Source organism: Rutidosis leptorrhynchoides, chromosome 1, assembly GCF_046630445.1.
Source record: "Rutidosis leptorrhynchoides isolate AG116_Rl617_1_P2 chromosome 1, CSIRO_AGI_Rlap_v1, whole genome shotgun sequence".
In the NCBI taxonomy this organism is placed as follows: Eukaryota; Viridiplantae; Streptophyta; class Magnoliopsida; order Asterales; family Asteraceae; genus Rutidosis; species Rutidosis leptorrhynchoides.
In genome coordinates this window covers 616,881,471-616,898,922 of record NC_092333.1, presented here as the reverse complement: position 1 = coordinate 616,898,922, position 17,452 = coordinate 616,881,471, and the positions used below count along the sequence as shown (strand labels likewise).

The following is a 17,452-nucleotide window of genomic DNA, read 5'->3' as shown; positions in this document are numbered from 1 at the left end:
TGTGTAGTATAGAGTTGAATGATCGGGTAGCTAGTTTAACCGATCGTTCTTTTATTAGATTTTTGTTAGGCGGTTCGATGCGCCACATGTCTTTACTGGACATGGCTCAGGATTTACGTATATATACGCCTGAGGAGTTAGCATCTGCCGATTGTAGAGGGTTGATACTAAACGGTAGAAAGATAGATGAAAATTTTGATACACACGGTGTGTGGAGTCAAATGACAAGCCATCACCGTTTCAAAGGGGGAAATTACTCTTATTTGGATATAGATAGAGCCGAATTAAGAGTGATTCATAGGTTTTTAGCTAATTCGATTACACAAAGGGGTAAGAACAAGGAAAAGGTAAATGAACAGGATTTGTTTTACCATATGTGTATTCGAGACCCACAAAGCACTGTAAGTATACCGTATTGTGTGGGTTATTATTTATCAGCTATGGTTCGGGGGATGAGACCGCATAGCATAATAGGAGGTGGTATTTTTATTACTTTGATTGGTGAATATCTCGGTGTGGATATAAGTCGGGGGGGGATTATTAGTCGAAGAACCAGAACCCCGCGATACTATAGGTTTAAATGTATACCATGGTGCGAAAGTTTTGAAGAGGCGAAATAACGCCGCAGTACCATACCATGGTAGACATCCACAGGTTGAGAGAAACCAACAGCAAGGTAATGTAGGAGGGGGGAATGAGATGCAAGAAATGCAAAGGTTTATAGCTTCTCAGGAGTACGAAAATGCTAGACAGAGAGCATTTGAAGATTGGCAAGTTCATCAGAACCAAATCATAGCTCATTGCCAACATATAGGTAGAAACTATATTCCTACACCGAAACCCATCTTCCCTCCCTGGTCTATAGAGATGCAACCACCGTATCCTACGTATAACCCTGCCGAAGCATTCTATAGCACCTATGGTTATGCCTGGAACCCCTATTGGTACCAGTATCATCCCTAGTATACTTAGTTTTATTTATTTTGTAATTTGTAATGATTGATACGTTTAATACTTTTGTTAATATTGTAATAGTTTTTATAATTGTCTAACTTTTATTCTTAGATTTTAATAATTTTTGAATGTGGGGTAATATACCAAACTTCAAAAATATGTATATATGTTTGCAGTTTATCTTATGTACACAACAGGGTAAAACAACGCATTTTCAAAGACTGGCATTAAGTTCAGCAAAAGCAACTAATTTTGACGACAAGATGCAAAATATATGTGAAATAACAACAAGACGGAATGAACAAATGATGTGCACCATTTATCGTTCAGCAAACAAACGCCAATATATTTGGAAACTTTGGTAAAAAATTAATCATTTTCACACAAATCACCCTCAATAATTTAAATTATTACTGATTTCTTGCAAATGAGGGCATTGCAAGATCTTAAGTGTGGGAAGGGGTTAAATTCTTTCGGATTTTAAAATTTTTTACTTTATACACTTGGTTACCATTAAAAATACTAGTAAAGCAGTAGTTGTATTAGAATCTAGTGCTATCTGATAATAAAGAACAGCCCTAGTCTTATATACTGACTACCCAATTCTAGTAAAATTTTTCAAAATTTTCAATTAAATGAACTCAAAATCATGGTTATACATATTTATGAACGATAAAACTAGGTTTTGACACCGAACTTATTGTTACCTCGGAAAGGACATAAATTGAGAAACAAACCAGAATGTTAAAATTCATTTAAAATGGAATAGAAGACGATAAAAAGGAAAATAAAAGCCAAGTGTGAGAAAATTTACCAAGTTATTTTAAACATATGTCACATATATCTGTAACAAATAACTGAAAATACTTTTGCTTTGGACTAAACTAAACTGTTTTACCCGATGAAAGAAAAGAAGAGATGGATCTACACGATGAATCAATTCCATCATTAAAAGGAAGTAAAGTCTTCCGAAAAAGAAACGCGCTTCTTGATTTAGGTCATGAAGTTGTCGTCCAGACCAGCTGTAGGTTGACGAAAAATCTACAAAAGTCATCACTAAAATCAGCAAGAAATCCACGGACCTCAGCATTAAATAGGGTCGCCAAGTGGTCAGATTTATCCTAACCATGAGAAGGATTTATCTTGTAAAATGGGGGGGCACCATGCAAATTAGCTGGATAAGACTAATGAATCAGATTCCCAGAAAGGATAATCTCCTTAAAGATTAAAAATCAGCTTTTAAGACTGATATTACTCAATCCTAGAGATTGACCTTAAAGATTGAGAATTCAAACTCATGGAATTCAATGATATCTAAACTCGATCTTGAACGAGAAAATATTTTGATCAAAATTACAAACCGATTTGTTTTCTGAAAACCCTATTTTCAATGCGTTCATTACCATTAAACGTAAAATCCTAGGAATTCACCTGGAATTCATTAGGTCACCTGAACTAAAACGGGTGTCAACCGTAAGAACGGTGGTTGCATAGTGGTCAAAGACAGGACCTTGTGCCATACCGAAAAAATTATAAGGGTGAGCTTTACTATTGCTCCTACCAAGGATAGTAATTGCGTCCGACACGTTATAGACCATAATTAAAAGCATGTCAGGGGACATTGCCTTAACAGTTGCTTGTTCAACGCTTTCCTTTACAACCGGACGGTAGTTTACCGAAAGGTAATATACGGGACAAGTAAACTGGACGTGTTGCTTTCCAAATACAAGGTTAGCAAGTGGGTGACACAAAACCGCAAGTTTTGAGCTAAAATTTTCAAAACTGAAACCCACCAAACCCACAAAAATATTTTGCAAACACCGGTAAAGGGTTATTCCGGAAAACTTATCTTGGGTAAAAAAAAAACTAGATTTAATTTTCAAAAGATCAAATGTTTTCATAAAGATCCAATTTCCTTAATGGATCTAAATTTTTATAGTCATGTGGGACTGTAAACCATATCGTTACTACCATTGTTTATATCACCGTATAGAAATCACTGATGTACAAAGTGTAAAGAATAAAGAAGTGATTCTAGTATTTCAAGACGATATTGCTTGAGGACAAGCAACGCTTAAGTGTGGGAATATTTGATAATGCTAAAAACGAACATATATTTCATAGTATTATTCCTCAAGAAAGACAAGCTTTTAGTTGAAATTGTTCTATTTACAAGTGATATTCGTTTAAATAATAAAAGGTGAAGACAAAAGACAGATTCGACGAATTGAAGACGCAAACGACCAAAAAGCTCAAAAGTACAAAAGACAATCAAAGAGGTTCCAATTATTGATAAGAAACGTCTCGAAATTACAAGAGTACAAGATTCAAAACGCAAAGTACAAGATATTAAATTGTACGCAAGGACGTTCGAAAATCCGGAACCGGGACCAGAGTCAACTCTTAACGCTCGACGCAACGGACTAAAAATTACAAGTTAACTATGTATATAAATATAATATAATATATAATTAATTATATTAATTATATATATATTATATATATAAAATAAATCGTCGGCAAGAAAGACTCCAAACATGGGTGAGCTGTAAAAGTAAACTCCGCGACTCGCGGAGTTTGAAGGCAAAAATGCCGCGAGTCGCGGAGCCCCAAAAGTCGAAAATCCCTATAAAAGCAAACGAATTCTGATCGCAAAAATAACAAAAAATCCATCCATCTCTCTATCTATATCGTATATATTTATATTTATATTTTAATTTTAATTTTAATTTTAATCCTAATAATAAGGGTATGTTAGCGAATGTTGTAAGGGTGTAAGTCGAAATTCTGTCCGTGTAACGCTACGCTATTTTTAATCATTGTAAGTTATGTTCAACCTTTTTATATTAATGTCTCGTAGCTAAATTATTATTATGCTTATTTAATCCGAAGTAATCATGATGTTGGGCTAATTACTAAAATTGGGTAATTGGGCTTTGTACCATAATTGGGGTTTGGACAAAAGAACGACACTTGTGGAAATTAGACTATCGGCTATTAAAGGGTTTTATATTAACTAAACAATACCTTGTTAATTTAATATACAAACTTATAATTTGACGTATTTATATATAACCACATACGCTTGACTGGGTACGGTGGGCGGGATATCTATAAATACCAATAATTATTCATTTTACCGGATACGGAATTGGATTAATAGTTAATAGACTTGTTGAAACAGGGGTGAATTACATTCAAGGGTAATTGGTGTAATTGTTAACAAAGTAGTAAAACCTTGGTTTACACGCAGTCGATAACCTGGTGTATTCATTAAACAAAGTATTAAAACCTTGTTACAATTCGAATCCCCAATTAGTTGGAATATTTGACTTCGGGAATAAGAATAATTTGACGAAGGCTTTCGCTCTTTATATTTATGACTGATGGACTATTATGGACAAATCCGTATGGACATATTAAATAATCCAGGACAAAGGACAATTAACCCATGGGCATAAAACTAAAATCAACACGTCAAACATCATGATTACAGAAGTTTAAATAAGCATAATTCTTTTATTTCATATTTAATTTCCTTTATTTTATATTTAATTGCACTTCTAATTATCGCATTTTTATTTATCGCAAGTTTATTTTATCGCACTTTTATTATTCGAAATTTCATTATCGTTATTTACTTTATGCTTTAATTTAAGTCTTGTATTTATTTTATTTTAACTGCGACTAAAGTTTTAAAATCGACAAACCGGTCATTAAACGGTAAAAACCCCCCTTTATAATAATAATATTACTTATATTTGTATTTTTATTAAAGTAAACTAATATAGCGTTAAGCATTGTTTAAAAAGATTCCCTGTGGAACGAACCGGACTTACTAAAAACTACACTACTGTACGATTAGGTACACTGCCTATAAGTGTTGTAGCAAGGTTTAAGTATATCCATTCTATAAATAAATAAATATCTTGTGTAAAATTATATCGTATTTAATAGTATTTTCTGTAAAAATATAAGCTATTTTATATACTACTCTGCTAAAACATCAGGCAGCGCCCCCGATAAGCGGGGTCCAAGGGGTGGCAACCCGTGGCGGGGTCCAAGGGGCAGAGCCCCTGGCTGGGGTCGAGCTGCCAGGTCAGCTTGGAATTTTTTTTTTGGGCATATTCATAACGCTGTCGGCATTAAACCTATATCTCATTAAACCTATATTCATAACACACGATAATTATACGATTATGTATATGTACATATCTATACATATTTAACATGATTTAAGGATGGTTTAACATTTCATTGTGAACTAACAACAATGAGTTATAAGTATACTTTGAGACCACTAACTTAAGTTATCAAAACGATAACTATATGTAACATTCTTTGACATACATACTTACAATATATAATGTGTTGGTGATCTATGTCACCAATATGATTTAAGTGTAATGGGATTAATTTGTAACCAAAATAATCTTGATAAATATCGAACAAGTTTGGGGAAGTGTGGAGTGCACACTTGTTTGAACTTATCTTGATTATGACGGGGGTTCGGGGGCAGCGCCCCCGATAAGCGGGGTCCAAGGGGTGGCAACCCCTGGCGGGGTCCAAGGGGCAGAGCCCCTGGCTGGAAATTTTTTTTGGGCTAACATTGCTTTATTAAAAATGTCTTAAAATTTTATTTTGGCCCGGTTTGACCCAAAAATAAAAGCCCAGTTTTGAGCCTCTTTTACAGTTATAAACCCGTCCATATTTGAATTCTTGTTCCGATTCCTCAAAATTTCTACAAGTATATCTAGGGTATATGTAACCGTATCATATCCAGCTTCTATACGTATTTACTATTGGTATATACCAACAATAAACTTCAATGATCAGCCACTAGACATGATGTTACATGTGGGAACCAGCCATTTAACCTCATGTGTGACTTTTGTGCAAGAAAACAAACTAAATCTCCTATATATCCATCCCATAATCATGCTATTTTGCACACACACACACACATACAATTTCATTTCCAATTTTCTTTCAAGTTAATTCACTCCCTAATCTCTCTTCATTTACCTACTCAAGAACGTATCAATATAGTCATCCGATTTCAAGGAGATTACATCCAATCTTTCAATCCCACTCCACCACTCTTTTGATTCCAAGATTTTCCTTACCTTTTCCAGTAGCTTTGTCCAAGTAACTTGAGGTAGTAACCTTATTCATAACCTTATTCGATTCATATTTATACAGCTATATTATTTTGTGTTATAAAATTTTAACAACAAGAACATAGTTTGAGTGATTTCAAACTTGTTCGCAAACTAAATAGATCCTTCTAATTTGATTTTTTAAAAACACTTCAAGACCTGTAATATATCATATTATGACAAAATCGGATTAATCATATCTTGGCTAATTAACATAATATTTAATATATATTTACTTATGATTTTATTTTATATATTTCAGGACCACCCGTAAACAACACGAGAAGATTAATCATAAGACCTCATGATTGTACGCAACACGTCATTTGACAACACGGTACTTTATGTACGCAACACGTCATTTGACAACATGGTACCATGGGTCAAGATTAATTCTGATCAACACGAATACGATAGGGTCTTTATTTATTTTATTGTGCAACTAATTGTGGACCACTAATATCTGACTGCTAACTACGGACTAAGAAAATATTAAAAGTATTATAAGTATATATATATATATATATATATATATATATATATATATATATATATATATATATATATATATATATATATATATATATATATATATATATATATATATATATATATATATATATATGTAACGATTACTTGAAAAGAAAATATGTTGATATATTATATATATATATGGTTAGGTTCGTGATATCTATCGGAGACCAAGTCGAGTTAAATACCTTCAAGGCAAAAGTGAGTATATAGTCCCACTTTTAAACTCTAAATATTTCGGGATGAGAATACATGCATTTTATGATTTACGTTAGGGACACAAGTGATTAAAAATATATATTCTATGTTGAGTTGTACCACTGGCATACTTCCCTGTAACTTGGTAACTACTATTTACATGAGGTATTGTAAACGCGAATCCTGTTGATAGATCTATCGGGCCTGACAACCCCAACCGGACTGGACGACCAGTATTCAACGGTTGCACAGTACTTCGTTTCGGTGACTACACTTGGTACGGTGTAGTAAGATTTCATAATAAAGGGAATATGCGACGTGATTAAATGTTAAGTATGGTTATCAAGTGCTCAACAACTTAGAATATTTTTATTAAAACGTTTATATATGAAATCTTGTGGTCTATATTCATAACGCTGCCGGCATTAAACCTATATCTCACCAACTTTATGTTGATGTTTTACGCATGTTTATTCTCAGGTGATAACTAAAAGCTTCCGCTGCAACATGTTGAATTTAAGCAAGATCTTGAGTATGCATATTTGTGTCAAAAATAAAACTGCATATCGGAGGATTTGTAATGTAAAATATGTTAGAGGTCGTATTGTTATTATCACATGTAAAGTTTGTAAGTCTAAGATTATCGCTAAACGATAATCATTATTAAGTTGTTTAAACCTTGTATTTGTAATAAAAGCTATGGTTTGTATTGTAAAAACGAATGCAGTTTTTTAAAAATGTCGCATATAGAGGTCAATACCTCGCGATGAAATCATATGTTATTGTATTCGTCCTTATGGTTAAGGTCAGGTTATGACAGCTCCGATGTGGTTACTTCTGCCATTTTTCTTCATGCTTGTCATAGACCACTATTCCTACTTTTTCTCCCTTTTCGTTTGCATGCAGGGAGCTTCATTCGGAGTTCTGTGACAGGAATGGAGGTGTGCTTCGGATCTCCCTTATTTTTGTTATGGCTTCCGATCTATGATTTATGGCATTTCTTTTTAGTCTTCTCTGGTAGTATCGTTTTTATTTTTTTATTTTCCTACTTGGTCGAAAGTTTAAAAGACCGTCGGCAACGACCTTCTTGGTGGTTGGTGGTTGGTTGTGGTGTGTGGAAAGCTTTCGAGATATTGTTCTGTTTCCGGCCAGCTTTGTTTTTGCTTGATTCCTCTCCGGAGGTTATGAGTGGTTATTTTTTGGGTTGTTGCTTCTTAATTTGGTATGTTGGTCTTCCTGAGCAGTTGGGTGTCCTCTTTTCTTGTTGCTTTTCATCTCCTCCCGTTGTCTCGAGTTTTCTTGGCCGTGGTTATGAAACCCGGCCGCCGTGCACCGCGGCCTGATGTTTTCCCATTTCTCCTGAGTTGCTCGCGGTTCAATTTTTCGCCAACGGACTGGGCCCTTATGGGCCTTGGTGACCGAGTTTGTTCTTCGGTTGGTAGAAGTTTCGAATTGAAGGTATATGTGGCGGTTTAGGGTGATTGCTACGAAGTATTCTGGTTAGATTTAAAAATGATAATGATCATATCGTAACAAATATAAATATTTTTTTGGACAAATTAACAACATTTATTACATGATTGGTGAACATCTTGCTCGGTCGGCAATGATTTCGGCAAAGTAACTAAAATTCTATTATTAGAGACATAACGCAGTCAAACATCCATACACGCTTGTTGCTTCGTAGGAAGCTAGCCATGCTTAGTTTTTACAATTTAGAATATTTTAATAAACTTGATCCATACACGATTGTTATATATACTTTTGAAAAACTAAGTTTTGTACAAAGATTGATTGACTTATTTATTTTACCATTAATATATAAAATGCTTTTGTACACTGGTCGATCCAACACTTGTCCAATGGCTAATAAATAAGTAAGTAATAATCCTATACGGGAATGGTCACATGGAAATGGCAGAATATAAAATGCATGTATAGATGCGTATCTTGAATTCTTGAATACGAAATAAAAAAAGGTGTAAATTCACTTCTTGGCATGGGTTGTATGTTCACTGGAGAAAAGAAATATGATGGTCGAGAGTCGTATTAAAAAAGGTAGGACACGACTTATAAGAAAAATAAAACAATAAGGATGAAACTACCCCTAGTGATCAATGTCAAACGACAATTTCACAAACTCAAAATAGCGTTGATATCCATCAAAATTACGGAGCAGTATACATGTACATGTAAATGTAAATGTAAATTTATACTATATTTTCAATTTTTCAACATAAAAATATTATCCACTTAACTCTTTATATCTGTCTAAGAAAACGCGCGTCTACTCGTAAAAAAACTTATGAATATCATTAGACCTTTTTATCCTCATTTACAGCTCTAAATAACAGTTTTTTAAATAAATTCAGTCACGCTTAATTATATAAATATAATGTCAAAACTTACATTTGATCAAATATATCGTAAATTTAAGGATAATTCTTCGGACAGTTTTTTTTTTTTTTTTTTTTTTGGGACAAATTACCCAATACAAATGATTACTCAAAGTATGTTCAGGATATTAATAGATGAACTTTTGTTTTATTTCCCCTGCATCTTTCAATCATTCTTTTAGATCCTTTCTGCTATACTCATATAAGTGATTTCAAAAAGTATTGTATCTTGACAATTAGTTGGAAACAATATAAAATATAGGTAAAAAGATATATCATCAAGAAAATGTATGTAAAATTAAATAACAGATTCTCATATAAGATTAGAACCCTTAAAACATATGTAAACTTTCAGAACATAAAATTTTCTCTAACAGATATCAAGCTGCAGGTAAATATGTGTTATGAGTACTCAAATCCTGCCTTGATCAACATTAATTTCAAACCAGCACCACAACTATCAATGACATCCTAAATAATAGACTACGGTTGATGCCAAGTAGATATATGATCAAGAGAAACAAGGTTTACGATCAAATTTAGTTATGTAAGTAGTGTATCGAGATAACATTCGTGTGGAAGGCCATAAGGAAAGCGACTAGAGTCTCTGCAGTAATCGTAAATCATGTGATTATGTCGAACCCATTTCAACATCTCCTTGCTACTCCAATCCAATTCTCTTTGTTTATACCAATCTTGGTTTACAATTTGTGAGGTTCCATAACTGCAACTCGAACCTCCATTCTTCCAAACGCACCCACGAGCCTTATAATTCCTTAACCATACTTTAAATGGAGCTTCGGTCCAATTCGTTTTAATGGCACCACCTCTCGTGGCCCATTGATCCGCGTTCCATAGGCTCGTGTACACCTTCATCGGCAAGTCTGTCATGTATGGAACCCCACTCGATTCCAAGTTTTTGAACACTCTAATCGGTGTCCCATCAACGTATATTCTAAACAAAAAAACAGAAAACGTTCAAATTATTGTAATAATTGTAGTAATCATAGGAATATAACATGTTCTTTAGTACACTTATTTTTTTTGGATTAAGGGTTTTAAAATTGAGACAGAGTGTGAAAATTTTCATATGGGGTTCATAATATAAAAAAATTGTAACCTTTGTAAGTAAAATTATCAAATTTTTACCCAAGGTTTGCTAATATTACAAGAAAATTAACTTTTGAAAGACTAATAATCATGATCGCAAAATAATTAAATGGTTACGGTACTCTAAGTAGTCACGGGATAATCCAAAATAAGCTATGTACATATAAGTAAAAATATTTGAGTTCTCGGGTAGCCTGAACAAGAAAAATTTATGAGTTTATTATACTTACGCAATCATGAACGGGCTCCATGAGATTGTATACGTGTGGAAACTACTTGTCGGATCGTACCAAAGGCGAATCTGTTGCTCTCTACCTCCATTACCTTTCGTATATATGTTTGTGTGAATAGTATACGGGTCACCCGTTAAGTTCCCCAAGAACTCGACGTCTATCTCATTACGATAATCACCGTGTGATCCAACCTAAACGGCATAACACATAGATCAGTCTTTTGTACATTGTAATAAATCGCGTTAGATGAAAAATAATAAACACAAAATGAGATTAAAACACACGTAAAATGCGGCAACAGTGCCAGCAGAGTTCCCTGAAATGAGCTTGATTTGCATGTCGATTCTTGAATATAGATATGCGTTTTTCGATACGATCCCCGAACCAGAATACTCATCGAGTGATAACGATAAAAGTTTTCCGTTATTATGAATGTTTCCACGGCCATTTCCCCATAATATGTCGAAATCTCGATTAAAGTTGGTAGCTAACACCAATTTCATACCACTCAAAATTATAATTGCAATTGGTATCATGTGTAACCTAATTTTTGTATTAAGGGTAATAGACATAGACATAGTTCCGTGTTATATGGATGATAATTTTAAGACAGTCATGGTAATCTATAGCCATTTATATAGCACTTTAAAGAGCTATAAATATGTATTTAGTTAGTTGATATATAGAAATTGAAATCTTCAACCTTGTTTTTCTGAATCAGTGATTACACACCCGTTAAACATTTGCGTGTTGTTGTACTTACGTGGTCCGTACAAGAAAATAATGAAATAATATACACAAAGAGCAAAATCAACCTACACACAAGTACTTATTATCTAAGTTTTCCACTTTTTTATTTTTTTTATTTGGAAGTATATACTCAGAAACTCATTTTTTAGTACATTCATTGTAACTTATTATTATAATTATAAGTTTTATGATAAAAAGTATATAGATAAAAATTAGTGTGTAAGAATCGCTTTCATTTTTATCATGTTCATTTACATATAATTATAAATTATAATTATAATATATAAATAGATACGTATTAATTACTATTAATATTATTATTATTATTATTATTATTATTATTATTATTATTATTATTATTATTATTATTATTATTTGTAACAGACTGAAACCAGGGTTAGAAGTAAGATTACTAAATTGCCCTTAGGTTTATATTTGTGTTTAAAATATGCTTTTATTTTAATAATATGTTTATTATTAATTGAATATGTGGTTAAGACCAGTTTGTGACAATGGTCACTGAAATGGTTCGTTTGTTGAATTTGGACTCCGTTAGGGTTGCCAAATTAAGTACGAAAGTTATCAGATAACTGATATATACCCGTGTGTTATGGGGTATGGGTTTATAACCCACATATGTGTATAATATCTGGATGTTTCCATCAATTTCATGAAATTTCCAAAAGAAGCTCGTATCTACTTCATCTCCTTCACAAAACCCTAATCTAATCCAAGCTAGAAATTGAATCAAGAGGCTCTAGGAACTGAATTATATCATCCTTGTGATCATTTATCCAGGTTTGATTAATTGAATTCGTGCTTTGATTCTTGTTAAAATTGGGGTTTTGTGTTCTTGAATAAAAGTGTGAAATTGAGCTTGAATCTTGATGATTATGTGTTTGTATGTGTTAATTGATGTTAGATATAGCTTCTATAAGGTTTATATGATATTTTCCAAGTGGTTTTGATGTTAGAACTTGCAAAAAATCGAGTTTTTGGGCCAAAATGGCAAAAATCAGCGTGCAAGAGTTGTTTTTCAGCTCCCACACGAGTGATAGGTCACTCGTACGAGTGACCACAGGTTTGAGGGTCAACCACACGAGTGAGGACTCACTCGCACGAGTGACGTCTCAGCCACGCGTGTGAGCACCGGTCAGCTTTGTGGAAACTTGTTTTGGTCATAACTTTCACACCGTAACTCCGTTTTTGATTAATCAAGTATCGTTGGAATCGTAATAAAAAATCGTTTCCAATGGTAAAATTTTTAAAAGCTATATCAAAATGTATTTGGGTCAAAAATATAGGTATTAGCGTGTGTGTCTAGTGTGCATGCGTTAATATGTTATTATGGGTTGAATTCTTGATATAGACTTATCAATTATTGATAATATGATTTTATGATGTGGTTTAGAACTTGATATTATGACTTCGGGTAGTTTTGGGTTAATAACCCATCATAACAGCTGTTGTTGCTGTTCTTCTCCACCCGCACGAGTGAACCTTCACACGAACGGTTGAGGCGGTTAACCGCATGGTGAACCGCACGAGTGAGTGGTTACTTGAACTGTTATATTTGCTAGTTGGATCGTACGGTTGAGATGTGACTCGTACGAGTCATATGTCACTCGTATGGTCAACCGTACGGATCTACTGTTGTCTAATTAGATATTAACGTAGGAGTGAGGTGTCAACCGCACGGTTGAGGTTTCTCAGAGGTGCGGATGAGTATCACTCGTACGGTAGACAGGTCAGATTGATTAAGTGTTCAAGTGCTTGTTTATTGATGCTATTGTCTTGTTGTTGGAATGATATCAAGACATGATTACTGACTTGATTATGTCTATTCTCAGGTGAAAAAGAGAAAGAGAAGACTCAGAAAGATTAGACCTCTGCGAATCTTCAGTTGCTGGTAATTGGTGAGTGGTCTATCTTCAGATAGAGTTTAAGTAGCAAATTATGCTACTGTGGATAATTCTGATTACCTTATGTAGCGTAGTGATTGCCATGCTAGGTGGATAGTTGCATGTTATGTGATCTATATATGTTGTATATGTGCACCGTGTTTGACACCAGCCATTCCTAGGGCGGTTGGGGACTTTCAACCATTTCTAGGGCAGTTGAAGTCCGTGTGAGGTCAACCCAAGGGAGGTTGAGTCCAAGTCCTACAGCCTGTTAGTATAGCATAGAAGAACGCATGTGTTGCATTTGGATAGTCATGCAGAGACTGGTAGGAAGGAATATCGGTAGATCCTAGTCCGATCAGCTAGGTCGTGTGCCCGTACAAGCTGCCGATCCTCATATTGTCGTTGTTTGTATGCTTGATGGTTGTAAGCATGTTAGTTGACTGTTGTATGGTGGATTACTTAAGCTTAATCTGTAGATAGATTCCATTCACTTAGCGGTCCGCTAACCCCCCACATTCCTCCCCCTGCAGGTTTAGCTACTGCTGATGGGATCAGGCATTGATGTAGAAGACATGTTTGACTTGCAACTCTAATGTGGACTTTTGTAACCATGTCTATAATAACGTAACACCGTTTGATAAAGTAAACTTAATTAAGTGATTTTGTACTAATGTAATTAGGTTGTGATTTTATTAAATAAGACTTCCGTTGTGTTATAAAAAAAATGGCCGGTGTTACAAGTTGGTATCAGAGCATAGGTTTGACTCTTGTTCTCAAACCTTAAGTGGAGTCAAACATGTTCGTGGGTGGGGCTAAGTGAATGCAGGGATGCGTGTACGTTAGTTATGTTGAGCTAACATGTTATCCACTATGCTTTTGTGTGAGTTGTTTTGTAGCACAGGTATGGCTAACAGAGATGCAAACACTACCAGCCCGACAAACCCCGGAACATACAGAGCACCAGACGAGGGTGTTGAGTCTGATGATGATGATCAACAGAGTTATATTCATGAATTAGAAAGTAAATTGAAAGAAGCTCAGAAAAAATTATTGAGCTTGAGTTGGTAAATCCTGCGGGAAATGATGATACGCCACCTGGATTTCTGACAGCACAACCCAAACAGTACCCAACATGAACCAGACTCAATTCTAATACCCAATGCAAAATCAACCACCTCAACAGTACTACATGCCACCACCAAATACTTTCCCTTTTCAAAATCCGATGTTAATGAACCCGTACCAAACACAGATGTTCCAACAACCCCTTGTTCAGCCCCATAAGAAATGTACTTATAAACAGTTTTTAGATTGCAAACCCCCAGAGTATTCGGAAAGTTCTGACCCGACAGAAACTATGAATCGGTTGATGGAGGTTGAAAGGGCTTTGGAAGCCTGTCAATGTGAACCGGAGTTGTGGGTTATATATGCCTGTAGATTGCTAAAGGGTAGAGCTATGGTTTGGTGGAATGCGTTGACGTCAAGTATTTCAAAGGAGAATGTTAAGCAAATTACTTGGGAACAATTTCAATAGAAAGTTGATGAACAATATTGTTCCTCGTTTGATCTTAACCGATTGAAGACTGAGTTTTTAGAAATGAGAATGACGCCTCAAATGTCAATTGATGAAGTAATTGGTTAATTTATGGATAAATTGAGATTTGTCTCTCAGTGGGTACCAGATGAAGCATCAAGGATTCAACATTTTGTTAATGTGATCTTGCCAGAATACAGAATGTCAGTGAGAATGGCAACAAGCTTGTCTCAGGCCTTTGTTATAGCCAGAATGGTGGAAAGTGATTTGAAAGCAGCAAGAGGAATGATGATAGGGAGTATGATGACTCCGAGTGGTCAAACGGGTGGTCAATCCAGTGGTAAGTCAAAGAAATCATTTGGGTTTAGACAGAAAAGTAAGAGTCGACATAGTTGTAGCGACCAAACAAAATCGCCATTGACGGCGCCGGCTACTTAGGTCCCATTACGTGGTCATAAGTCTTTAAAATGACGTTTGACCGAAAATATGTCGCATTCATTTCAAAAGTTAAGATTTGTTCCCAAGTTTATAAGAATCGTTCATCCAAAAGTTACGTTACAAAGTTATAAGTACAATTGAAATCTATGCGACACGATTTAAAAGTAGCCAAAAGATGCTCCATGTATGCATGTATATACTCGACATCCAAGCAAGTATCAAAAGTAATGAGCGGAAGCATGTATCACAAAACGTTCAAGGACCTGAGAAAAACATAGAAATCTGTCAACGAAAACGTTGGTGAAATCATAGGTTTAAGTAAGTAAGTACAAGTGAACCACAAGATTTGTAACATTGATATTATAGTAATACATTCTAAAAGTTTGTTTCACGAGCAACCAATTATCAATGCTTAACATTCCTTCCATAGAACCCCATCACAATAGTGTTAGAACATACAATGTTCCTATAAAATATATTTCATTCGTAAACGGTAGCGAACCGTTTGAATGAGGGTTTGTCAAACCCATATGGCCATATAACATAAGTTCTCGCTTACACCCGGCAAGTGTAACTAATGATAATCGAATTGAGGATTTTTGTTCAAACTCGTATGTAGAATGTTTGTTTTCCTGTACTTGTGTTCACTTAGTAAAAAGAAACGTTTATGTTTTCTCATCCCAAATGTAAGTTCAAAAGAGTGAAAGTGGGACTATGATCTCACCTTGAGTGCACGTATGAAAAGTACTTCACAAAGTAACGTGTGCAAAGAACAATGCTAGTCTTGACCTAAACAAATAGGTTGTATCAATAACAGTAAACGCGATAGGTCAAAGATGTTCAATTAGTCCTATAGCTCGTTACGACTCGATTATGTAGCATGTAAATCAAATTGTCAAGTTTCATGCAAGATACAAGTATAGAAACAAATTAGAAAGATTGCATAATCATTTGGTTAAGTTTGACAAAAAGTCAAACTTTGGTCGGTCAAAGTCAACGAAAAAGTTAACACGTTCGGGTCGGGTCCCGAACTATTTTTCTGAGGTTTTTATTCATATATAAGCATATTAGAACAAGTCTCATGTGAATCGGAGGTCCATAGCGTGCCAAACATTTTTCTTATTTTGACCAAGGAGGTCAGAACCTGGACACGTCTTATGTCGCGCCGCGACATAGGCTGGCCGCGCCGCGGCACATAACGTGTGCTGGTGCCTGGTTAGTTTCAATTGTTCAAGTCTTTTTCCGAACTTCGATCAAACACAAATCACAAACCGTAAACACTTATGACACGCATTTTATATCGTTGGAAAGCTAATTTGACAAAGAACACAACTAAACACATTTCATCAACCAAAAACATCATTTGCAATAACCGACTTTCCAACATTTAATGCTCAATTTCATAAATGCACAAAATAGGATTCGGAAATTAAATGCATACATATGACACGCCGTTTCGTAGGTAATCAAGCATACAATCTAACTAACCACTTACCAACCACAATTCATGGCATTCAATACATTAAATATTCACATTCAATTCTATCAAACCCTAACCAACAACATCAAAATCACTAATCATGTTTATGAAGTTTTCTAAAACAACCTACACATCAAATTGAAGCTAGTGATGTTAGGAACACATTTAATACATGCATTTATAACATTTACATCATCCACACAACCAAATCACCAAATCAAACACACCAAAGTTTATGTTCAAGCTTGTTACTTCAAATAACAAAATCGAACATATAAATCATATATTCATGTTAGACTTGAGCCATAGACACTAATTAACAACTTTATAAGTTAAAAACATCAAGAACACAAAATCTAGTGATTTTAGAAAGTTACCCAAACGTAATGAAATCGGTATGGAATCGAAGAGGAAGTTGCAAGGATTCTAAATATGTAATTTGTTTTGCAAGACACCCGCCAGCTTGGATTTAGATGATGATTCTTTGAAATGGATAATTGAAAGAAAATGGAGAAGTAGTGAAAGAAAAGGAAAATGAAAATGAAAAAGAAAGGGGGTGGGGTTGACTAGTTAAATGCTAGTCACCTCTTTGGCTCTTTGGCGAAACTAGTCCCTCGAGTTCGGTTGCGGGTTCGTGAATTACCTAAACGAGATATTTTTAAAATGCGTAACAACAGGAGACGTTATAAACATATAACGGAATTTAAATAGTTAAACGGAAAAGTAAGCGAAAAAATGCGGGATGTTACATTACCTACTCCTTAA

At 34.6% G+C, this 17,452-nt stretch overlaps 1 protein-coding gene across 1 annotated transcript; it reads right to left on the bottom strand.

Moving 5' to 3' along the window:
• Window positions 1-9,781: 9,781 nt before the first annotated feature.
• On the bottom strand, window positions 9,782-11,117 carry LOC139848195 (xyloglucan endotransglucosylase protein 7-like). The gene is made up of 3 exons (XM_071837930.1): window positions 10,866-11,117; window positions 10,579-10,772; window positions 9,782-10,193 (listed from the first exon to the last, which is right to left on the bottom strand). The coding sequence occupies exons 1-3, from the start codon at window positions 11,115-11,117 to the stop codon at window positions 9,782-9,784; spliced, it is 858 nt and encodes a 285-aa protein (XP_071694031.1).
• Between the last annotated feature and the right edge of the window lie 6,335 nt (window positions 11,118-17,452).